Source organism: Diadema antillarum, unplaced genomic scaffold (genome assembly GCF_040938485.1).
Source record: "Diadema antillarum isolate AM-2024a unplaced genomic scaffold, OU_Dant_1.0 scf00000050, whole genome shotgun sequence".
In the NCBI taxonomy this organism is placed as follows: domain Eukaryota; kingdom Metazoa; phylum Echinodermata; class Echinoidea; order Diadematoida; family Diadematidae; genus Diadema; species Diadema antillarum.
The window spans coordinates 780,974-806,194 of record NW_027270939.1 but is presented as its reverse complement, the minus strand read 5'-3'; the positions used below and the strand labels follow the sequence as shown (position 1 = coordinate 806,194).

The 25,221-nt window shown below is 41.0% G+C and overlaps 1 protein-coding gene across 1 annotated transcript; it reads left to right on the top strand.

The window, feature by feature from the left end:
- Positions 1–12,915: 12,915 nt before the first annotated feature.
- On the top strand, positions 12,916–14,453 carry LOC139715550 (D(1) dopamine receptor-like). The gene has a single exon (XM_071627114.1). It carries the CDS (start codon positions 12,953–12,955, stop codon positions 14,339–14,341), a length of 1,389 nt encoding a protein of 462 aa, XP_071483215.1. The 5' UTR covers positions 12,916–12,952; the 3' UTR covers positions 14,342–14,453.
- Positions 14,454–25,221: the final 10,768 nt, after the last annotated feature.

Below are 25,221 nucleotides of genomic sequence, written 5' to 3'. Positions count from 1 at the left end.
TTACTCACTGGTTGAACAGCAGTACAGGGGTGTGGAGTGCTGTGACGAGTGCGTCGTGCCGTAATGATGCTAATTTGATGCTTAATTCTGTTTTGAAAATATTTAATGATGTAGGATACACTATAATAGATTTTGGGGCAAAGAATTTCAGACATCTGGCCCACGACATTTCAGTGATTTCTAGGCTGCGATGGTTCTAGGGATTTCAAGGTGGTCTTTATACTCATTGTTTGAATACAAGAAATACCCGATTCCCGTTGACAAGATTTTTCTTCATAAATCACAAGATAGACACTTGGATGCTTGTCTCTTGAAGTGCCCTCGGTGAAGGAGCAAGCTCAATTGTTATTTGCCTCTTCAAGCGACCACAAACTTGCCGTTACGTCAAAAAAAAAGAAGAAAAAGCTGACATCATCTGTGGTACATGCGTTTGAGTGCCACAGAGTGGGCGAACATTTGAACGTTGTTTTGAGAAGTAACAACGCCAAGCAAACAATCTTACGACTCTCCTACGCAGGCCGGCGACTTCCAGGGACGGCTTCTGTCCGCCAGGCCAGCACTTGGCACCGCCCCCTCCCCGTCCGCCATAAGCACACGAACTGCTGACTTAGAGTCAGTAAGACACGCACGCACCGCACACACAAATGCACACACACACGATGCTTACAAAAATTATGTAAAAGGTATTCCATCCGTGTATCACAACATAAATGCGATTTTGTTTTGACATGGTCAGGCAGTTTTGCCAATTATTATTAGTTCTTTTGCGTGAAATCAACACCGCCAACCTTAAAAGTTATAGCTGTTGCGTGGTTGGTTATTTAGACCAGACGTTCGCATGATTAGGTATCTTCATAGGGCTGAGTTTGCTTTTCTGTCAGATTTTTGCACAGAAAAAAAGAAAGAAGATAACAGTGTTTAAGTGGCATGATAGTTGATAGTGGCATTTTTATTTTTACTGCTTCGCTTGGTCTAGGAAGGTAACTCGAGTACATGACAATGCGCTGCGCTGATATGATGTGTTTTAGATCTTAAGCACACGAGCGTACGTACTATGGTGCGTAGTGGGTGGAAGGGCGTATCCATTTCGTCAAATTAAAGGCCAGCGGATTAATCCCAGCAGTTGGCCTGTGTGTCCATGATAGAGTCTAACTGCCAGCCCTACATTGGCCGCGTTCTTGCCTCTGTAGGCAGACAGGGCCCCGCTGATACATATTATTGCCTCTATTTACTTGCGACTAATGACGATTTCATTGACCGACGGCAAGTGCTAGCTATTAGTTGCTGCATCAGGGAGGCCAGGGGAAGAAAAAAAAAACCCGTAAAGAACGAGCATACTCTCACTAATAAAAGGTCGTGTTATGTGGACAGCTAAAATCTACTCGTTTCCAGCCGCTCTCCTGCTGCAGATAATATGGGAAGCTGTTAATCTAGTTTGTTTGTTTGTTTGTTTGTTTGTTGTTGTTGTTTTTTGCTTAGTAATCTGCTTGTAGCATTTGCCGTCATTCACTTTTTATAAGTTTCACCGAAATTGTATCTTGTTCTTTTTGCACTCCCCTATAAGCTGCCTTAAAAAACCCCGCATTTCCTGTTTGTGACATGCGATAAAGATAATCATAACGGGAAAATATCTTCTTCTTCTTTTCTTTTTTTTTTTTTGGGGGGGGGGGTCTTACGTGGACGGTGTATGTTTTCCGTTTCTGCAAATATGACGCTGTTAGATTTGGAACAGTTGTTTACTAAATAGTCACAGTATTACCAAACGTTTAGGAAGCTCTGCCAGTTAGACGCAGCAAACGAATGTTTTGTATAGAGTGCAAACAAGTATATGTTTTGTGCGTGCGTAGAGATTTGTTGTGTATTCTATGGTGTAGTGTTTTGACGTGCTTTCCTTGTCTGCTCATCCGTAATTGTAAATTAACCTAGATTTATCGACGTGAATAAACAACGATTAGATTGCCCATGTTTACCTTGACTTTTATTCTATGTTTTGTTTTGGTCCGTCTGACATTGCTATTCCTTAAAGGACAGCTATTAAAGTAAATGACGAAAGAGCCCAGAAAGTGCGGTCTATTAGGGCGATTTTCTGCTCGATGTTTGATAGATATACATGACCTATACCATCTGAACTAAAGCATTGTGTCATTCATCTTCGACGAGACGGAATATTAATCAAAGTGCGTCGTCAAACGTACAAGGAGTATGACACACCGCACGACCACAAGTATGACAATTTCTTTCCATTTTGTTCTCTCCAACATGACCCGCCTTTCCTTTCCTCCCTTTCATCTCTCTCTCTCTCTCTCTCTTTCTATCAGTCTCTCCTTTCCGTCTAGCTGGTCAATTCATTTTTTTATTTTATCTAATTCCATTTTTCGTCTGCATTGTATTTTGTTTTTCCTCGAGTAACGCAATCCCTCCTCCTCATTCCCTTCTTCCTTTTCTCCTTTTTTCTTCAATATATCTTTCTAGTTAGATCGTGCAATGTCTATCCTGAAACCATCCAAACTTGCCAAAGAAAGATGATAAAACCGCATTGTTCACTTCCATTACCTGAAAATACACTGAAAACAAAGTGCTAAATTCTGACCCTTTTCTTACCTCCCCTAGATCTCCATGCGGAATTTGCTCCAGCTTTATTTCGCCAGTTTGCACTCTCTTCTCACCATTAACCCGTGATCGCTGAAGTCCCACATACCCCCCCCCCCCCTTGACAACCTGGAAGAGAACACATGATATTAACAGAGACACTTCACTGATGCACTTTGTATACGCGCCTCTGTCCTTTGTTAACGCCTTCTCTCTCCGTGATAAAAGAGACAAAATCTCAAAATGTTGAACTTATAAATTTTAAGCATGAGCGCCCGCCACAAAGCATTGTAGTGTTTTCCAACGTCAATGTAACGATATCGGGTTTCGATGCCCTGTTTGATAAAAACATTGTCCCCTCGTGGAATGAAAATTTTGCGCTAGGAGCGCTGCACTAATTTGGTTGACCACGATAATGACCCGTTCCTCGCCTGTCTCTTCGCGCGGTCGTCGCTCGATGCTTCGTTGTCACAAGAGTTAAAGGGAAGCGGCAAACCAAATTATTCAGTTTATTTTTTGATAGACAGAAAAAAGTGGGAGTTTCTTTGAAATCGGACAAGGATAAAATCGTGATGAGAATTTGAAATTAATATTCTGTCCTGTTTCTATGATTCAAAGCCAACGTGAGTATGTAGGCCTACTTGATTTACTCTTTAAACACCGTTAAAGTCGGCTAGAGACCTACATTCATTGGCAGTTTCTGTCGATGACCTCCTTGTTCTATGGTGGAAAAATACAAAGTGCTATTGGGTGTGTTAACCTCAATTCCCATGTTTTCATAATCACACTCTTCTGTTGCCAATCAAAATGATAACTTCATACATACATAATACATCGCTCAACCAGAAATAAATTTGTCACCCTTTTAATAGATTTCCAAGCGCGCTGAAATTCAATTAGAGTACACCACCGTAGTGCATCTGTCTACCTTTCTCACATCACGTATGTTGCATAAATGTTTGATAAATGTTTTGCTTTCCGCATTTTTCCCACACGGAGATGAAAACATGATATCGATTTTCAATGAATTATTCTGACAAAAAGGGTGCGTTTTCTTACCTAAGTGCTGATATCTCATACCCTCCACTATTCGTCTTTCACAATTATTGGGTGGAATACACACAAACAGGGTGTCGCAATTATCGACGAGCAATAACAATCTCGGCGCCTTCTTCTATCAACATGTGGCCGTATTATGATTCTATTGCCCTGTGATAAAAACACATGCGCATCTAGATGGCAGAGACTATAGTATAGTGCTTATCAAAAATATGCACGTTGTGTGTCTGTGTGTTTGTGTAAATGTGCCTTCACGTTGATTTTGTTTCGCACATGCTGCTGTTGAATTCCGTGCACAATCCACATGACGAAAATGCATTAACATTAAATCCACAATCAAATCCACATTCAAATCCCAATCTACCTGATGCAACCCATCATTATGTGTGTACCTTGATGGAAAATAAATTCCAACTCAATATTTTTTTTTTTCATATTGTATACTGGAATAAAAGCAAGCAGTTGTACTCGACTAAGATTCACATAGTAAAAAAAAAGGTGGCAGGAAGGAATGATAGGAATCAATAGCGTGCGTTGAATAGAGTTACAAATGAGGAGGGATATACCAAACCGAAGACCGAACACTTTACGTGCTGTGAAAAATCATGCGAAATTTTGAAACACAAATCGTGTTACTCCCATGTGTACTTGGCAAAGTTGTTATTTCAAGGCGCGAATCTCTGCTCGTTTAGTGCCAGTAATTGTCAGTTACGTGAGGTCATCTCCCTATGGCGTTCATGTAGGAACGGACTGAAGTGAATGAAAAGGAGGAAAACGAAATGCTTCCTACAATCTTTCCATGCCTGGACATGGGGGCGCCCTTTTTCTCCGGCCTCCCCAAAACGACGCAAGACGGGAAGAATTACAACGAACCCCATTCCTTCACCCGGACCTCACCCCGAAGCGAAGCTGTTCTATACACACTTCAATCTCCCTTGCATTCCCGCTGGGAATTATTAAGGATCTGCAACGCGGCCAAAATCAATGCTCTCCCGAACTCATTGGCTAGAGATTGTTTTTTCTGCGAGTATTTATTTCCCTCTGATTGCGATCCACAGGTCGTCTGAATATCTCTCTCTTTCTGTCTGTCTATCTATCTGTCTATCTATCTATTCTCCCCTCTCTCCATTTCCTCATCATCTTCCATTTCTCTCTCTTTTTGTCGCTGTAAACTTTTCTTTTAATCCTGCTCTTCCATTTTGAAAAAGTTGTCCTTTTTAGACTTTGCTCGCCCTGCTCGCATCTCTCATTTGCCAACACGTCGTTATATGCATGCTTATCCGTATTAAGTAAACAGTACTGCGATGTTCTCTGACCCGCCAGTTTTCTCACTACATTCCTCCCCTCTGCCATTCGTTACGAAAGAGAATGATAATTGTCTCATGTCTTCTATCTTTTCCTCTTTGTCAATGCTGAAATTGTTACAAATTATTATGGTATATAGGCGCGCGTGTTTGTGACACCAAGATTCAACTGAATTTTAATCAGAATGCGTAAGCCGGGCAACAATCCCCTGTATAGTCAGTTCTCGAAAATTCTATCAGTCCGTGAGGTCGTATACCCCATTCCGATGGACCTGTCAGACCAAGGAGGTACTAGGCGAACCTATAGTACCTCCTTTGGTCAGCCCACGTCTCTCCATCCCGAGTTCACCTCTGGCCTACGTAAGGATCGTTTCAAGCTGGTATCTGTTTCTCCCACCTTCACCCTGTCTAGTTTTCCCGCCTTCCATCTAGTCATTTACCCGCTAAACATAACAAGTTGTTGGTAACAAACGGGGAGGGGGGGGGGGGACAAGAAAGAGAGGAAAAGAGCAAGAGTGAGAGAGGGTGGGGGAGGAACGAATAGAAGGGAGAGAGAATACCGAGAGGATGACAGAATTGGGAAATGGTTTTACTTGAATTAATTATTTTGAAATTAACAGGGGTTCATGCAGAGGTCTGTGTAAGGTGGGGGAGGGATGGTATGTTTGTTTTTCTGTGTGTGTGTGTGTGTGTGTGTGTTTGTTGTTTGTTTGTTGTTGTTGTGTGTGTGTTTGTTTGTTTGTTTGTTTGTTTTTTTGGTTTTTTTTTTTTTGGGGGGGGGAGGTTGTTAACTTGTTTGATTGTGTTTTCCGGAAGTGTGATAAGTGGAGAAGTATACCCCAAATTAAATGACCATGATACGGATAGCAAGGAAATCCTCTCTCTTAGCACATGTATTTACAGAATTGTTTCATATCTTCATCTGATGTACACGGATATGGGTGTGTGTGTTAGGATTTCTCCAAGGTCTAGTGGCTAGCGTGATAATAACAATGGCTCTTGGCTCGAGCCGTAGCTTGAATGACCCGAGGCCACCATAAGAATTATGGAATTATAAGAAAGATTATCAGTGGTAGCGGATTTGACAGTTTACGTGTTATATATTACCCAAACAATGCTGTTGATGTATATACTTTCATATCTCACGGTGGATTTCCTGTGTAAACATTGATTGAAGAGAAAGAGGGGCGGGGGGGGGGGGGGTAGATGAGAGGAAAGGGTGGATGGTAAATCCTGTAATGTAATGTCCCATGGAAGAATACTGACGACAAGTGAAATGTTGTTGATTGTATTCTAAACTATAAACATGATGCCTGTGATGTATATTCTCCACATGCTCCAGATTGTTGATATCCGACTCCTAATATTTGTAAATTTCCATTTTATGACCGTGTTCTCCTGTCCCAATTGACGGGGCCTAAAAGATGAAAAAAAAAATAACTCTCTTTCCTTTCATTTTTCTTTTCTTTAATACCTTTGGATCAAATTAAAATGAAGTTTCTGAAGAGCCGCAAACGTTCAAAAAGCATTTTTATGTCACTGAAATATTAATAGCATAACTTATCCTACTCATAGTCACGACTTAGATATTCCCCCAAAAAGAGAGTCAATATTTTTGTGGCCTCATCGTTGAATATTTAATCATGATTTTATAAAACTATATTGTCTGTTGTCTGACATACTTTACAGGGCATGTATCCGTATCTTCTCATACCCAAAACCATCACAACATGGTTTTGGAATTGCAGTGGTAGTGATTATAGGGAAGATTTGTAGTGGGAGATTTGTCCATTAAGAGAGAAAGAGAGAGAGAGAGAGGGAGAGGCAGACGGAGAGGGAAAGATAGAGATGTGGGGGGGGGGGGGTAGGAAGCATAGAGAAATCATAATTGTTTGTGATTCGATCGCGTTGAGTTGATCGTAGTCGGTTTATTATACGCAGAGACTTTTGATTTCCCCCGGGATGTAAGCCGGTCGTCGCTTCAATTTGTACTCTCTGTCAAACAGTCATAAATAAAACAGTTGTCGGCATTCCCTGAGCAGCAGTGATCGGCTAGGTTAGAGCTCTACATGTGCCATCTTTGGGGTTCTCGGTCCTTTCACTATGAAAGGAGATATTGTAGTATAACACATCACTTCCAAGCGCTGCTTTTTGTTATTGCTGTTGGATTTTTTTTTTTTGTAGTCGTTCTCCTGCTTGTGTGCGTTTGATATCATGATCTCGCATAGTTGGTGGAGCTGTATTCGCAAGTTTTCGTTCCAGTCACCAAACAAAGCTGGCTGTAGACTAGTCTCACCGTTCAATCGTCACAAAGCTGTTGATGACAGCGTAAATATGGGTGCCTATCGTTGACGCACTTCTAATAATGTTTCCTTTATAATGTGTAACCCATCATGCTCATAGCCTCCTAGATTATGAAACAGCTCTGTGAACCGGAACAAATGTGAAAATGTTATCTCGCAACGCCTCTTTAAGTATTATGTCCCATCCCATCATGTGCGATTTGTATGTCCCCTAAAAGCTACGTTACATTGTACCTTGTCATTATGTAAATCTCTTCCCTGTTAACTTCTACCGAGCAACTTTGTTTAATGTTGCGATCAATCAACCCTGAAAACATAATCCTGATTAAAAGAACATTTTATCTTGGAACGACTCTTTAGGTAAATCATATAAAAGGCCCATCCCATCTTATGCGATTTGAATGTCACATGAAAGCTAAAATACCGTGTCATTATGTAAATCTCTTTCACTGCAAATTTCTAGAGGAGCGACGCAGTTAACAATGATGTAGTCAATGAATCATGAAAACATAATTCTGATTAAATCAACTCAAATTGAAAGCAGAGGAGTGTGTTTTGTAAACTCCATCATATAACTATTTTCCCTCTTCCTTCTTAAAGACCCTCATTGCAATTCAGTTTGTTTTTGTCTGTTCCGCTCCTTCTTTCTGTCTTTTTATACTCCTTATCTTTCTCCGCACACACTCACACGCACACGTACACGCACAAACATCCCACACACACATTAATGTATGTATGTATACACAGATAGATCTATAGATACCCGTATAAAGAGATAGATCTTCTCCCGCTCTCTCTTTTCTTTTTCCTCTCCTTTTCACACACACGCACGCACGCGCCCTCGCACACACACACACACACACACACACACACACACACACACACACATTTATATGGTAGATAAATAGGAAGATTCATATCCTCTCTCTCTTTCACAGAAACACTCGCTATAGTCCCTACCCATACAGACTACAAGTCTTTGTATCTCCCTGCAACTTGTGTTCTTCAACATCTCCAGCAGATCGTCTTCGACACGCCCAATAATCAGGGTTTTTTTTTTGTGGGATATTTTCTTATCTTCTTTGTTGTTGTTGTACCTGTCGTCGCAAGCTTGACATATTTACGCACGAGGAGGATTTCCGTTCTAAACTGTTATCAAAAGCTATAGTGTGTCCAGTTATACAGATATGTGGGTCTGTGTGTCTGGGTGTGTGTGTGTGTGTGTGTGTGTGTGTGAGTTCACATTATAGTAAGAATGCATCAGAAGAGAGAGAGAGAAAGAGAGAGAGAGAAAGAAAGAGGGGGCATTAAGAGGGAGTTGGGAGGAAGAAGGGGCTGCGAATCGCAGATTGATAATTAAAAGCCCGTGTCATGTCTGTGTTAATTAACGAAAGTGACGTTGAATACTCGACGTAGGTGAACTCAGGAAAGATGACGCAGATCATTACTGAACCCACTGCCACTGATAGAGTCCTCACGGTTGATATCAGGGAAACCATTTTACCTTGACAGTGTTCCGCCATTTTGATGTCAATATTCAATACTCAATGTGTCATTATATTGTACTTTAAAGGTACCGTTTACCAATGGGAGCAATCATTTGAATAATGTTCGAGATATCACATTTGATGCATGTAACTGTGCAGGTCAGTTGCATCACAAACCATCCTACCATACTGAAATTTTGTAATAAGGCCTAAAATATAAGGCGATATCATTATCCCCCCCACTAAACCATAACTGTAGACGTTTTAGTCTAGAAACATTTTTATTATAACTATTGTTCACATTTTGTATACTTAACAATACTTACCATTGATTTTAGTTCAAATACTAGTAGCCAGTGTCAGGGAAGAAAAATAGAAACAAGAGTGGCTATCGTAAAGGCGATAGAGAAAAATTAATTGTTAGGAGCGAGAGTATGGCTGAAACTCTGGCCTCAGAGTCGATAGTTCGTGTTCCTTTTAAAATTACTTATTTATCTCGTGCGTGGTTGCTTTCAAATTTTCTACTGTCTGTCATTCAAGTCGAATCAGCCAGTAATAGATTATGTCGTGGCACTCACCTCACGATGGCGACTCTGTGACGTAACGATGTGCATGCATTTCCTCTTAACATTTATGACAGGTAATGGCGGAGTGAAAGGGAGCGGGAATCGATTAAATCACTCATCATGCTTGATATTCTTTGATCGAAACTCGTTTAAGGCCATCAGGGGGAGAATTAGGCCCGGGAGTCGAGGTTTCATGACTTTTGTTTGGCGCGGCCGGCGTACGCATTGCTGACGTCATGGCGTGTTGGTAAACAAGGGGGAGCATTCCAACCCGACATTCCCTTCCCCGAACAAGCCCCGTGAGTAATTTGGGGCTGACGGCGGGAGATCGGGTTCACGTGGCGGACTTGCATGCCAGGAACCTCGTCTTTAACCCCCGTGGTTCCGACATCCACTCACACACACACACACACACACACACACACACACACACACACACACACACACACACATTTAACTGCCAGACACACACAAACACACACACACTGCAAACATAATTATAACCCGATATATATATATATATATATATATATATATATATATATATATATATATATATAATATATATTAATTTCTTCGACTGACCTAAATGTGATTTATAGCCGTCAGCTGAATAATACCGGTACTTTAACAGGTTTAGCAAGTGAAAAGTAAGAATAATCTATTCGTTTCAGGCGATGTATTTATCTTTAGATTACCTTGACTGAATAGAGTTAAAGCTCCTGGTCTGGCGCTAATCCTGTCTTTCATTAACTTCGCCCTAACGGGACTCCCTCATAATCCGAATCGGAGGCCAGATGGACAATTAGTTTATCATAATTGAATGGTCAGTACAGTCTTGACCCATCACGTTTATTGGATTTCTCTTTCGAGTGGCGTATTGCTTTCACGTCTGCGCTCGACTACGCTTCAGAGGATGTCTCCACAGATTTCCACGAATGATAAATTCAAGAGGGCATTTTTTTTTCTCTCTCTCTTCGTTGTGGTTCTATCATGTCACGAGTCAAACATCAGAAGTTCTATCAATCCTATATAAGGAGAAATCCTTAAAGAATTTAATTGCCAAATCATTCCCACGTTAATCTACCCAACATATTGTTTTGAACATTTTACTTTAAACTAGTTCAAGCGGAGGACCCTAAGTCTTATTGTAAAGTTTGAGAACTTGACATGTGCGTGCACAATTAAGCAGAAATTTTGTACATTTTGTACTTAAAATCAAATCTGAAAGATACTAGATCACCTTTGTCAGACATTAATTTCCATGTTTAATCCGTAATACCCTTCTCTTTGTCACAATAAACTGATGCAAAGCCTTTGTACAACCACCTCACACCTATGAACTCCGCACAATTCTGTACGTACTGTAGCTTAGTGTGCCTACCATTTGGTGGGATAATTAATTTGTGCGATAGCGTCCTCTTCTGGGCGTCGTGGAAAATGCACATGGAGCTGTGCAGAATAAATGACTTGTAATGCACTCTTGCTTGTTTGAGGGGAAACTAATTCACCTTAGGTCGCCCTCCTGTACCCCACTCCATGAAAGTCCTTAACTTTATACAAGATTAACTAACCAAGATTGTGGAATCTTGATTATCAACACTATTGTTTAGCCTATGTATATATGTGAGTGTGTGTGTTTGTTGCTTTAATCTGTGCCCCAACTTTCCTTCTAGCTGAAATTCAATAACGTTTTAATCAGGAGATAGGTAACTGACCGACGGCTGTCTCGGATTGTCTTAATGGTGGGCGGTCGAGACTTCCAGTCGCTCTTTCTCCCAGTATGACAATCGGTAAAGTGTCCTGTATTCGCCTGTATTTACCTCTGCCTTTAATCAAGGCAACCGTTTTTTTAACCAGTTTCTTTTTTTAGGGGGGGAGGGGGTTGTGCAAAAAATTTGGGGGATGATTAGATGTATTAATACTATCCAACACGGCGAAATATTTACAATCTTAATCTACATTTTAAAAAAGAAGTAAGAAATTCATACTGAAATAAACCAGTTATTATTCGTAATTACTTAGCGTGAATGTATAAATACTTGATTTCGATAACAGTTTACCGCAAACATGTTGTAAGTTATCTAGAATTTAATGCCGCTTACCATAAATTGTGGGTGCTTCCGGTCTGCAGAGAGACAGGTTAAAGGCAAATTCGAGTGTGTCATATTCTCACAAAATTGCATTAATCAAGTGGGCGCGGAAAGTTAAAGCTAACAGTAATAAGACGATGCGCATTTTCTTGTGTGATTGTAAAACTGCCAGGGAAAGATTGGCTTCCCTCAAAATTTCTCTCAATCCAATTTGGGGCGCGTCATTCTAATGAACGCTCCTGTTCCGGAAAAACGAGGCTGATCAAAGCGGGCCAGTGCGGAAGAGACTAAGAAAGAAGGTTATATGAATAGGCCTAAGGCGTCCTCGTGTTTATAGCATTGCTTAGCCAAACAGAATTCGAGAAGGCTTCCCCCAGTCATCTTTCCCTTCCCCAACATTACCAGCCGGGGGTACCCGAAAGAGCCGCGTTTTCAGGAGGGATTCCATAAGAGACTATGGGCATGGTTGATGGCGATGGAGGCGGTGAAATGCAGTCACGACGAGAAGAAGACATTTTGTTCTTTTTTCCCCCTCTTTTACAAGATTATCCGTTTCATCCGAGACAGTAAAGGAAAATAGAAAGAAACAAGCTGAGCGGAGAAGATATTGAGCGACGTAATCAGTGTCTTCTTCAGGGTACATATTGTTTTATGTGACAGTGACTAGCTTGATAAAAGACTTCGTGTTGTTTAACATAACCCATGAACAATGAATAATTATCTAAATGATTTCAAATCTAAGAGTTGACAGAGCAGTAGCAGCACCATATTGAAGCATGAATGGAAGACTTTCCAAGAACAGTTGCAATACCATTTCTTAATCTCACAGGTTTATTGTTTGGGGAGGGGTTGTTTGACCATGATGTGTTTATTATCTTACATGCTTTGTCGTGTTTTTCTTTCTAAATGTGAAGATGAACGATACTCTTAAAAAAAAGAGTTTGTCTTTAAAGAGGGAGGCGAAGACAGATGTAAATTTGAACATGCCGAGGCCGCATCGGTTACACTTCGCACTCTTACCTGTAGCCGCTAGGAACCGAGGCGGCTTCTATTTCCTTTCCGCCCCTTCTCGTTCTGGTTTAAAATTTCACGACAGATTTCAACTAACCATGTCTTGTTTCTCTCTCATTCTCTTTTTTCGCCGTGCCCATAGGCCGCTGGTTGGATACCGACTCGCTCTCGCCGGCGAATCCATGAGAAGAGCCCTAGAGGACTTATGAAACGGTCAACAACACTCTTCAAGTAGTCCTCCACCGGTTGGAATAGCGTGTCGATTACATGGTGGTATCAACCTGCGCTTTTCGAGTTCATTGAGCGAGGTTTCTGCTGGATGAATTCGCGAATGGCTTGCATGGCAGCTGAGCATCCGTGCTAAAAGGAGACAAGTAAAGTATTATAGAAACGCTCTCTCCAAGTGGGTTACGGTTCACTCTCCACCTGGAACGCAGCTCGAAACATCGTCCTCTCAAAGGAAACCAGGAGAATGACTGGGACCAGCCGAAGCGTCTGTTCCTGGTGAAAAACCGCGGATGAGTTCAGCATTGGCTTGTGATGGTAGAGCGCGGCCTTGAGTTCCACGTCTCGCGAAGTGCCTACATCATGGACGACTTCACTTCGGACGCCGCGACGGCGTCCTACGGGTCTTCTTACGATTTCGCCAACGACTCCACAAATGAGACGGAGCTCAACTCCCAAGTTACCACTAACATCGGGGCAGGTGTGGCCCTGGCCGTGGTGACACTTGCAACGGCGTTTGGCAACATCCTCGTCATCGCGGCTGTTATGTCCTGGCGGCGTCTGCGTGTTAAGCAGACGAGTTGGTTTATCGTGTCTTTAGCCGTGTCGGATGTTCTGGTGGCGTGCCTCGTAATGGCTTGGAACGCCGTGTATTACACTCTCGGCTACTGGCCATTCGGTGTCTTCTGTAAAGTCCATTCCGCCCTTGACATCATGATGTCTACGGCGTCTATTCTGAACCTGTGCGTGATAGCCGTGGACCGCTACTGGGCTATCACGAAGCCTTTTGAGTATCAAGAGAAGATGACCAAAAAGCGAGCGCTGATTATGATCGCTGTAGCCTGGATCGTGTCTGCCCTTCTTTCATTCATACCAGTATTCAGTGACATCTACACCATAGCGGGCCAGTCTAATCCACTACTGAATGAGGTACCCCAGTGTGAATTCGTCCTCAACGCCTATTACGCGGTCATCAGCTCTTGCATAAGTTTTTACATCCCGTCTGCGATCATGCTGGCAATTTATATGAGGATTTATCGCGAGGCTCATCGGCAGGAGAAGAGCATTCGAGCTCATAACACCCCCATGGACAGCAACCAGCGCGGCGAGCACAAAGCTGCCAAGACACTGGGAACGATCCTGGGTGTGTTTATCTGCTGCTGGCTGCCATTTTTCGTCGTCAATTGTATAGTGCCGTTCTGTGCCAACTGCGTGTCGGCCGGCGTGTGGACCGTGGTGCTATGGTTGGGATATATCAACAGCTGTTTAAATCCTCTTATTTATGCTACCAACCGCGAATTTCGCAATGCATTTAAGCGGTTACTGTGTCGACAGAGATTCCTACGGGAGAGAACTCTGCAGTACAGCACGACTACCACGCTTCTCACCCACCTAGGCAACGGCAAAATAGACTCGAATAAAAACGAGAGGAGGAAGAACAACCACCATGAGACGAACCTGAAGAGCGAGAATGAGTGTAGGAATGCGCCGCCACCAGCTCCTCCGGAAGGCAGCGGGTCCGCGTCTCCTTCCAATCCCGGTACTCCCCGGGTACTCAGAGTGGTGTCGGACGCCGCCGTCGAGGACACCCCTGGGGGTGAGCGGGACCCCCTGAGGCAGCAGGAACTCCCCTATCCAGAGCGCAACGTCGGGCATAGACTAGCGCAATACAAAAGACTCGACCCCGACAATTCAAACACGTGATGAAGGCTGCATGCATGAGTGTAACGATGTCTTGTTCATTTCTACAGTGCTCTCTATGTTTATTGTGAAATGTCTAAAAAACAGGTTTCAAACAACTGTGAAATTACTTCGAAGACTGCTTTCAAGACAAAAGTCCTTGGTATCTAAAGGCTCCCCTATCACATAAAACTATTCATATTTATATTTGAGAGAGGAAGAACGAGACAATATTTCAAGTTAGATCACTGGACGTCGGTCGCTTCAGCTGGCGCTGAACACCGTCTGTGAACAGATTAACTCGTGAGGAAAGAGCTATGTACATTTTTTTAAAGCGAAAAAATTCAGCTGAATTTACCGAAGAATTTCACAGATGTATTTTTGATACGATTTTATATTTAATGTGGAAAGTGTATATTATGCAAGATTATTTATTCGAGGTGTTGTCTTCTGGAAAACGTATGGTATACAAGTGTATACTAAATTCAATGATTTGTATGCAGTTTAGGGAATAAGCCGACCAAACCAGTAACGATTTTATTCTCCCTTTCCCCATATATATGTGTATATATCAATATATACCACTGAATCAAGCTCGTAATCGCTCTAGTGACATTGGGTGCTAATTATACGTAAGATTGATAGTACTTCCCTCAACTGTCTACTCGAAATGACTGCCAAGAGGGCTTCAAAAGTTGAAAAAACTAGTAGCATATTGGCTCGTCAAGAAATAATCTCATTTTAAAAACAGCAGGTGAAGGTTAGGGTGTAAACTTGAGTATCTTAGAAATGAGAATCTTATAATGACGATCTTTGTATCCTAAAGAGGAAGACAAAATTACGGGTTTAATAGCGATCCACTTTCGTCACCTGTTACGTCAGCCCTCTATTCCTGAAATATATAAATCTGTCATTTACAGACGTATTTGATTTGCATTCACCCTGGTTGTATTTAGAATTAGATATGATTCAAGATTATCCTGATTTGAGTTTTGGCACTAAAGACTCTGATATCTGCCTTTCAAAGCTAAATCTTGATTTGCTTTGTCCATATCAATAATTGTCCGTCAGCAAACTTACAGGAGTTCGAATAAAGTTGTTTGAAGTGATATATAATTTAGTGTAAGATCTTTAGGTCGAAGTCAAATGGAATGAAATAGAGTATTATCTCGTATGCACATGCAAATTTGATTTGCAGAACCAAATTCGTGTATTCGTAATGGATTCCTAATTCTATGGAAGAAATGCAAATCGCTGCATCGCATAAACATCCACAAATCTGCTTTCAGCTATCATGTGGTCTCTTGTGAAAGAAAAATGTGAAATTCAAACAGTGATATGAATTTACGTGTGTTTTCTGTTTCCTTTTTTTTTCTCGTGATAGGTATAGTGCGAGACAGGTAGAAATTCCACCTAGTGTAATAATGCAGTGTAATACGTTTTTTTTTTTAATCAATTAGTCCATCTAGATTATGAAGTGTGATTTGGTAAAAATATCGACTTATTTTTTTTTTTCATAGGTGTTTGATTTTATCTTGATTAATTTTTGATCACGAGGCTACTAACGAAGTTGCAAAGGTCAAACAAATGTACTACCCATTTCGCTCATGCGCAGTCTTCCAGATGAACACAAGTGGTTTGAATACCCTCCGCAATCTTTTACTTCATGAGTTAATATACTGGATATGACGAGAACTTCAATGGGTTTTTGCCATGTACAAACTCATCTCATGAATATAACTCAGAAATAAAGATGAATTGTGACCCTGCACCTCAAAACAAACAAGAAGTCGCCAGACATGAATTTTTAGTAAAGAGCATATTCTGAAAGAGCAGACTTTAAGCTTTAAGATGTTGTATAACTCAAATCAAATGGACTCTCCTAACCTATTTAAATATTGGAAAGAAAGCACAAACTCAGGAAAAGTGTGAACTGAGAAAAGAGGCTCTGAAGTACAGTGTCTATTCAAGCGCTTAATCTTTATCAAGCCGTGCTGGTTGTGTGATGAGTGGGACAAAAAACAGGAAGTAAACCACCAGAGTAACAACAATGAAGGGATTATCAGATTAAACTGAAATTAAGCATGCCTCATGGACACATTCTGTCCATAATTGATGCCAACTTTCAAAGCAGTAGCATTATCCTTGTTAAAGTTATTAGAGTTGAAACTGAAGAGTATGGACAAGGTTTTTCAGAAATGGAAAAGGGATTCTAAAGACACACCTAATCACACTATTCTACCAAACATGTTCGAGATAAACTGCTAAAAAAACACACTTTCCTGCCCGTTTCATGATACCAAATTTTAGCATAATGTAAAAGAAGACCCGCTCTTTCAGAAAATATGAAAAAGTCAAGTTCGGCTAGGTTGACCCATTTCACTTATTTTCAGTCCTCACGCAAAATAAGTGTGTTCGACTTTATGTTCGTTTTGAGGTACACGGTCACAATTAGAAAAAGGAAAGAATAAACACCCTAAAACAAAAATACATGTTTAAAAAAAATCGTTTTCTTCCGTACCACAATCGACAAACGTTTTCATTTCTTGGATGAGCAAGGTTAGTATTGCTTCCAATTCAGTGGGACCTATGTCTTAAGAGAACGTCCCCGTTTATTCGCCAGGTATCACGGGATACAATTGAAGCGTTTATCGTGCACTACTATGTGCGTGGCTTTACTTACCGCATGAACATTTATGATTCGTTAAAGGTGAATGAAACCCCAATGTATAATGTATGTGGATTGAGGGCATGCAGAAATATTGGTAGAACACATCAGCAAAGTTTCAGGAAAATAAGATAATACCTTGAAAAGTTATGACTTTAAAGTTTCGGTGCCGCCATCGCTGGATGAGATCCCTATTCAACGATATGAAAGAACATACATGTATAAAGAAACTCAACATATTTCACTTTTCTAGCATAATGGAAGAGCACATGACTTACTTTTTTAGAAAGGAGGAGGGAGGGTAATAATTACCCCTTACATTTTTATGTCAGTAACAAGCAGAGGGAAAGTGTACTTTTCATATAAAATGTAATTCTCTGGAATAATTATCTACTTTCTTTATAATACATCTTGTACATGCATGACGTCTTGAACTGTAGTAGTCTTCTCATCTAGCAGTGATGACACCGAAACTTTCATAACATGTGTATTTGGGTTTTATTCACCTTCAAGAGTTGATATTATGTCGGCTGCAAGTTGGTCAGAAAGCAATCCAATATGCAGAACTGAAAATGAGCTAAAAACCTGCTTAATGTACATTTGTGGGAAACGGTGCTGACTGACGAGAAATGAGTGGGTGCTTAGAGTGATAGCCTTAATGCAAGACAGACAAGTTTAACTTTCCGAAAAAATATTCACGAACACATGCTATTAACGATGATTGCGATTTAATACTAACGACTGGATCCGCCAGTCTACTTTTTGTGCACATACGATGCAGGCTGCATGTCGAACTCATTACACGAAAGGTTCATTATGAAAGGCGAGTCGAGTTTGGATAATCATTTCCCGACCATGACATCGGTTTATAACAGTTCGAATCTCGTTTCCTGTTGTACAGTGGTGGCGTGTGTATTTTAAATAGACACTTTTCGTCAACTTTAATATTTATTTTCGCTTTCTAACCTCTTGAACTGCTTGCTTGAAAGGTTGCTAAGTCAATGTTTATACTGAGTATGCCATGGAGACTGAACAAAACAACAAGCAAAGAAATAATACCAAGTCTAAACAAACAGTAGCGGTTAAGAATGCTTTCGAGTCGCATGTCGGACATACTAAACATTCGTTGCGATTTAGCCTGAGGTGTGGTGGGGGGGGGGGGGGGGGGGGGGGGCGATTACTCCCGAATGTTTCATTTGTGTGTATTCAAAGCATCATGACGAATTTCGTCATTCCCATTCATTGGCTAATTAAACAAAAAAGAATTCGAAATCACGTGCTTCCGTTATTGCGTTTGCTAAACGACGTGCTTTACTAGCTGTGTTCCATGCGATTTCCATGTCAGAGGCTGCAGTTATTTTGTTTTTTTATTTTCCTCTTCACAAGCAGTTGTGCTTGTGTATCAACTGTCATTGTATGTATCGACGTTTATAAAGTGTTCTGCTTTCATTTTTTTAATGATCTATCCGCAGTACGTCTTGATTCCTTGCACAATCTTGCATAAGCTTGATTGAAAGTACATAATATAAAGTAGACCCACGAATCAATAGAGGGGTATTCATGGTATTAGAAGGAATAAATGAATGGTTTCTTTCGTGCATTCGTATTCAAAGTAAGTTGAATCAAACACTCCGTAAACTTGAATAGTGAATACAACTTGCTGTTACATTGATATCAATTACAATTACGAGGTCGTGCGTTCTAATTACTGGCAATCATTTATTCATGCATTGATCGACACTCATTTTAAGAAAACTTACCCATGTCTGACGAAAATAATTCTATTCAAACAGGTAATTGTCTCGTGCATGCTCCGGTGTTCATCAAGTAGTATGTATGTGTGTGTATGTGTGTGTACATGTCACTGCACAAGGTATTAAGCGTGTCAACCGATATAAAACTCATTAGAAAATTACCTATGCGAATCAGTGCTGTACGATGATTATGAGGTTACACGATAGCCACATCCACACGCATCAAAATCGATGGCCACCATAACGCAACGTCTCAAGGGAGGGCGTGCTCCATCTAGCTGATCAATCCACATTTATTCCGTGTACAATGTACTCGCTTACCCCAGACCCGTGTTTGATAAAAGTACAGCAGAGACCCCTAAAGGTCACCCTAAGCAGACTTCTCTTTCAGGCGGCCTCCTTTTTCCTCGTTAAATATCTACAAAAGGAACTGGGCGTCGCAATTCCATTTTGTGCGGGGCATTACCTTCGTTGTTTTTGTTTGTTTTGTCCGTTTTGTCTCCTGTTTTTATTGCCTTAAAGGCGGAAAGCGGGCTCGTTCATTATCAAAATGCTGGGGAAGTTTGTTCGGTGTAATATATAATATTTTCTCCCTCCCGCTCTTTTTCTTTTAACCATGAATCAAGGACGCAGCTTGACTAATGCGGACATGACAGTGGTCACAATTGAAATTGATTTGTTTATGGAATCGCAATATAGGGTGGGGGCACATCATATTGGACATGTATCAATATCGATTTGCTAGCAGTACTAGCTCCACCTTTTGCATTGCCCTTGAACGGAGACTAATCTTGCTAGTCAGGAAAGGAACCAAACGGAGGATACGACACATTAAAAAAGCCATCAACCAGACAAACAAACATGATCAAAGAAACGAACTACCATGATTATTTCTCATCATCTGAAAAAAAAAACCCTCAGGAACTGATGACGACATGTGGGGAGGGGCTTGATGAAACAAAGCAGGATCATAATAGTGTGGAATTAAAGCTCATCACTGCTGATTAAATTTGCTTATCGTAATGAAGTGTCCGCACAGCTACCTATGATGGATTATGTCAACGCACAAAAACGCACAATGTTACACACATGAAGTATTTATATTATTGCCAAGTGCATGTGAAATCTTTCAATACAATTCGACTCGCTGTCTATTCGGAAGGGAATCTTCATAATTGCACGAGGAGAATAGAGAGGCATTTTGGCGACTCTTATCTCAAGTTTAATATATCAAGATAACGCGACATATTATTTTAGTATGTTTCTCGTATCCCATGTCCCTGAATATACATTGCGCTCCTAACCTAGTGGTAATACTAACACTTCAGCCCAACCAATAAGCCTTGAACAACGCCTACTACTTGTCTGAACTAAGAGGCCATTGTTTTTAAACCCCCTCCAATTTTTATACTGTGCTGTTTTCTTTGTTGTTGTTGTTTTGTTTGTTTTTTTCCAACCCGAAAATAAATTCATTGCATTTCATGGCATTTCGAGATTGTGATTGGGCAAGGGTATTTAATTGATAGGAAATAATTTGTAACGATGACACTGTAAGAATGTTGTGTTCCCGTGGATGTCTGAAATCTAGCTACCCATCTGTAATCATTACAAGGAATGCTGAAGTGATCGTACAATTAGTACTATGTCTCTTTTGATGAAGGCCTAGTGTAGCTTGTAAAATAATGATAGAGCGTTTTCCTTTCTTTCTTTCCTTTCTCACTCTGTTGTCTGTCTGTCTGTCTGTCTGTCTCTCTCTCTCTCTCTCTCTCTTTCTATTCTCATATTGACCGATTCGAGTTCGTTGAGGGCAGTAGACAATTTGTGGCACTGGGCGCAGCCATTAGCTCAAATCGCGGTGTCCCAGCCGACCCCCCCCCCCCACCCCTCTCCCCCACCCCCCGGCAACACGTTTATCGCGCACTTGTAACAAAGGTTCGCGCATTTAGCAAGCTTTCGCGCACTCAGTACGAGACGCCTATTGGCTAAAACAACCATGCATCAGTTTTTCATTCCGTGCGCGTGCTAATGTAGGGAGAGGGGTGGGGGAGTGGGGGGGGGGGTCGGCTGGGACACCGCAGTAATGGCGCTGCCCATGCCGATAATACACAAAGCGCGTCACAGAATCGGTCAATAGAGGCAATGTCGCTCTGGCTTGTGTCAATTTCTAGTCTTTCTCGTGCAAGAATCTTAACCACTTTTTTCTTGTTGTTTACATATAAATATTTTTTATGATGTGTGAAGGATTGTCTAACCCGCCTGATGTGTGTGTTGTAAATTGTTCTCTTTTTTTTTTATTTTCTTTTTTTTTTTCATTTTTACCACAACGGCAATAAACAATAAACGAATGGCTAGTTTTTGCCAAAGAAATGTGTTCTGTTTGTCAGTATTTTATTTTCTTTGTCCTTTACAAACCTATTATTTGTTGGCGTTGGTGTGGATGTAGGTGGCCTCATTAATCCACAGATTTAAAAACGGTGTCGAACTAATTCTCAGCATTTATTACATTAAGTGTGTGTGTGTATGTGTGTGGATGTGTGTGTGTGTGTGTGGATGTGGGTGTGTGCGTGTGTGTGCATGTGTTTGTGTGTGTGTGCGGTGATTGACTCTAAAAGTATTAGTAAAGTATGTTTGTTTAACATTGTGTTAATCCTGTATATGCATATAACATGCATTGTGTGTGCGTGTGTGTATATGTGTGTGCGTGTGTGTGTGTGTGTGTGTGTGTGTGTGTGTGTGTGTGTGTGCGTGTGTGTGTGCTTGAGACAGGCTACCTAATGAGGCACGGGGAACAACACAGTATAATGTATGGCTTCATTCCGACTACATAATAGCCGATGGGGTGATCTTATAAAACTGATATACCAACTTGTGAAGCGCAAGGAACAAATACGAACAATCCCTTGCTGATATAATGTATAACAATTTTTTTTTTTCATACGAACAAATACCATGGTGTTGTCCATCAAGAATTTCAAAATCATTTCAAAACCCTCGTGACGCCGATCAGACACAAGGCCATCAGAAGAAGATCTGAACTCCCTTACCTTGTTAGCCAGGTACCGTACCGCCTCATCCAAAATGGAATGAATGGAAGTGTGACGTCAGTTTTATCACCTTCCTCACAGACAGCTCCAGACAATAAACTTTCCAATGACACGGCCTTGTGCAGAGTGGGCAGCCCTGCCATCAGATAGACGCAATTCTCGTAACAGTGGCCTTGAAATCTAAATTCCTTGAATCCTGCGATAGATTAGGCATTTGAGGGCAATAGGTCTACAACAAGAACAAGAACAAGAACAACAACAACAACAACAACAACAACTTCATCATCAAAGAGAAACAAACGTGCAGGATAGCAAACATAGTAGCATTCTTAATGAAACCTAAACTTTTCAAATGTCAAAACAACCTACGACTTTGAAACTTTAACAAGGACCTAGCAAACTCTCATTTTTTCTTTTATTCGTAGCAAATATCCCATTTTCATCACTCGGCCCATTACCCCTATTTTACAGCTTTCTTGTCCTTAATGTTTGCAATTTAATCAGAATAACGGCTTTACGGATCATACGTATATGAATATATCATAGCCTGTTAATTTACGCTTGCGTATCTTCTCCCTTTTATCTATTTTTTTTCTCTCTTCTACATTCTGATGGCTCATTTTGATTAGGCTTTTGGGTATGGGTCACCTCGCCCCACTCAGTTGCTGTGTCACGTGCCTTATAGTATGCACTAAATACTAGCCCCATGTATCTCACTCCTTAAAGTGCTTTGGACACGTTTGCTCCCCATTATGACGATAAGTAAGCAGTGCAGTGTAATTTTAAACTGCAATTCGCAGGAGACGTCTTAACACTGTCTTAACGAGTTTTGCCCCAAATCAGTCTTCATCTTTTCTCCTTGTCTTTCTTCATCTCCTTCTCCATCTCTGTTTCTTTCTTTCTCTCTTTCTCTCTCACTCTCTCTCACTCTTGTCTCTGTCCTAATCCTTGTTCTAATTTACCCTTCATGCATTACATCTGAATATTGTATTCCCTGTCGAACTGTTTCACGGTGTAATTAGAACACGACATATTCGGTGGGAATTATGATTTGCTCCGAGGGGCATTCATTCATTTAAGGTTGACACCACACTCCATCCCTCCCCCCGTCTACAAAACACACATATATACACACACACACACACACACACACACACACACACACACACACATACACACACACACACACACTTCCCTCGTGTATCTGTCTACGACACAAACAGATTTTCTCTGGTCCCAAAATGGAATATATCAATATAATAAATGGTGTACAATAGGGCGCCTCTTCATGTGGGTTAATCCCTGTAGAAATCAAACGAAAGAAACGGAGAAAATAGTGTAAGAATAGAAGGACGTGATCGAGTGGATGATGACACGATTTTTTTTTTTTCGTGTTGATGACAATGACTTTGATAGAAGCGACGGCGATGACGACGATAAAAAGCACCATCGATGATGACAAGCACGCAGAAGAAGATGCGGACAAAAACAGGGCAAATATCAAGACATGTATGCTTCATAGTGTGTACTGGTAGGTATAGAATTTAGTGAAGAATAGGTATAAATAAACCGGTGTCATCATAAGTGTATACATCACTTTGTACATTGTGTTCCAGAAACACTCGTTAAATCGGCGTGAGCTCTACTGATCTTACAAAAATGGGTCGACAAGATGACACGTTTGCATCATGTGTGCTAGTGCCTTCGTTCCATGAAAACAAACCAAAGCAAAGGAAAACATAACTGAACACATGCAGCAAAACAAAACGTAACACAATGATATGATAAAACAAAAAGGCCCTCCGTACGACTAATGGTAAAACTTCCAACAGCTATGTGCGATATCATTATGTAGTTCGTAAACTTTGGACTATATACTGTCACATCCGTCTAGCTGCTAGCACACACACCTACACACACCTACACAAACACACACACACACACACACACACACACACACACATGGGGAGGGGGAGTAACGGGGGGGGGGGGGAGAGAAGAGCACTGTACAAGAAACTAATTCCAGATTGCAGGCTTTTGCGATTTTACTGCCTAATGTACATGTGCCATTGGGGACAGTGTGGGCTCATTTCCTTCAGGGGCAGATCCTAATGAAGAGCACAGTCACACCAACCTGGTTACTCCCCTGAATTACCAACATATACCCGTCGGACTAGTTTAACCTGATTTACAGTCTTTTTTACCCTCAAGCAGAAAGCATTTGGTAACGATACACATGTTATAAGCACTACATTTTTTTTTTCCTTTCGATGACGACTGGGGGAAAAAGAACATCGCCCACTCCAATCCGGCTCACTTCTCCTGGATTCAAAGTCGTGTATCGCCCCACTAGATGTTAATGTGGAAAGTAATTACAGAAGTAGAGTAACCTCAATACCGTCATCAAAATATACGCAAGGGATGAACACATAAAAACGAAAACAACAGAATAGACAGGAAGTGACATTCTTCTTTTAAAGGACAAGTGCTTTAAAACCTCCTCTCTCCCCCTTGACGACCCCTGACAGCGCTTCTTGAAAACCACTAAAATGTCTGCAGCTACCTAAACCTTGGCGTGTGTGTGTGTGTGTCTGTGTGTGTGTCTGTCTGTCTGTCTGTCTGTCTGTCTGTCTGTCGGTGGCATGATGGCATCGCATATGAAAGCTGCAGTCAACGGACAAGTCAAATTCTGGGTTCTACTACCAATCACTGTACACCTGAATTCATTTCAATATAATAGGATTTTAAGGCAACTTGAGTACTTCCCTTTTACGCCAGCCTTCCAGTCCCTCCCCCTCCCCCTCCAAAAAAAGAAAAAAATATATATGAAATTATTGTAAACTATAAGATATGAAGACACAGAGAGCAAAACACAAGGAGGATGTTATGATTGAAGGGCTAAATGAATTGAGAACACAGAGCAAAAGCTTTGAGATCTGATTTTCAAAATGCTAAACATTTTACCCAGATACTGTCTATAGTTATGTACATCTATTTCTCTCTCTCTCTCTCTCTCTCTCTCTCTCTCTTTAGAAGTGGCAACAAAGTAACTGTGATTGGTTGACGAAAATGAATGAGCTCAATGCAAGCATAAGTAATGATATACCATCACATAATTCGAATAAATGCATAATACATTGTGAATTGTGACTATCACGGTTCAACTTTGACGACTATCCCACGCATCTTCCCCCATTTTTTTTTTCCAAAACAAACCAAGGAACACGGATGTGACAGTTCGGACCCAACACTGTGGCATATCCTCAGCTGACTGTCGAGTTGAATACGACTGTGAAATACACAATTAGTTGAGTTCTGTAAACACATCCAATTGTTGCATATACCTGTGACAGTCTGGACGATGGGCTATCATCTTTCTCAAAGGATGGCTAATCGACAACTGATGTTTCGACACCAATCAGCAATCACTCAGGTGTG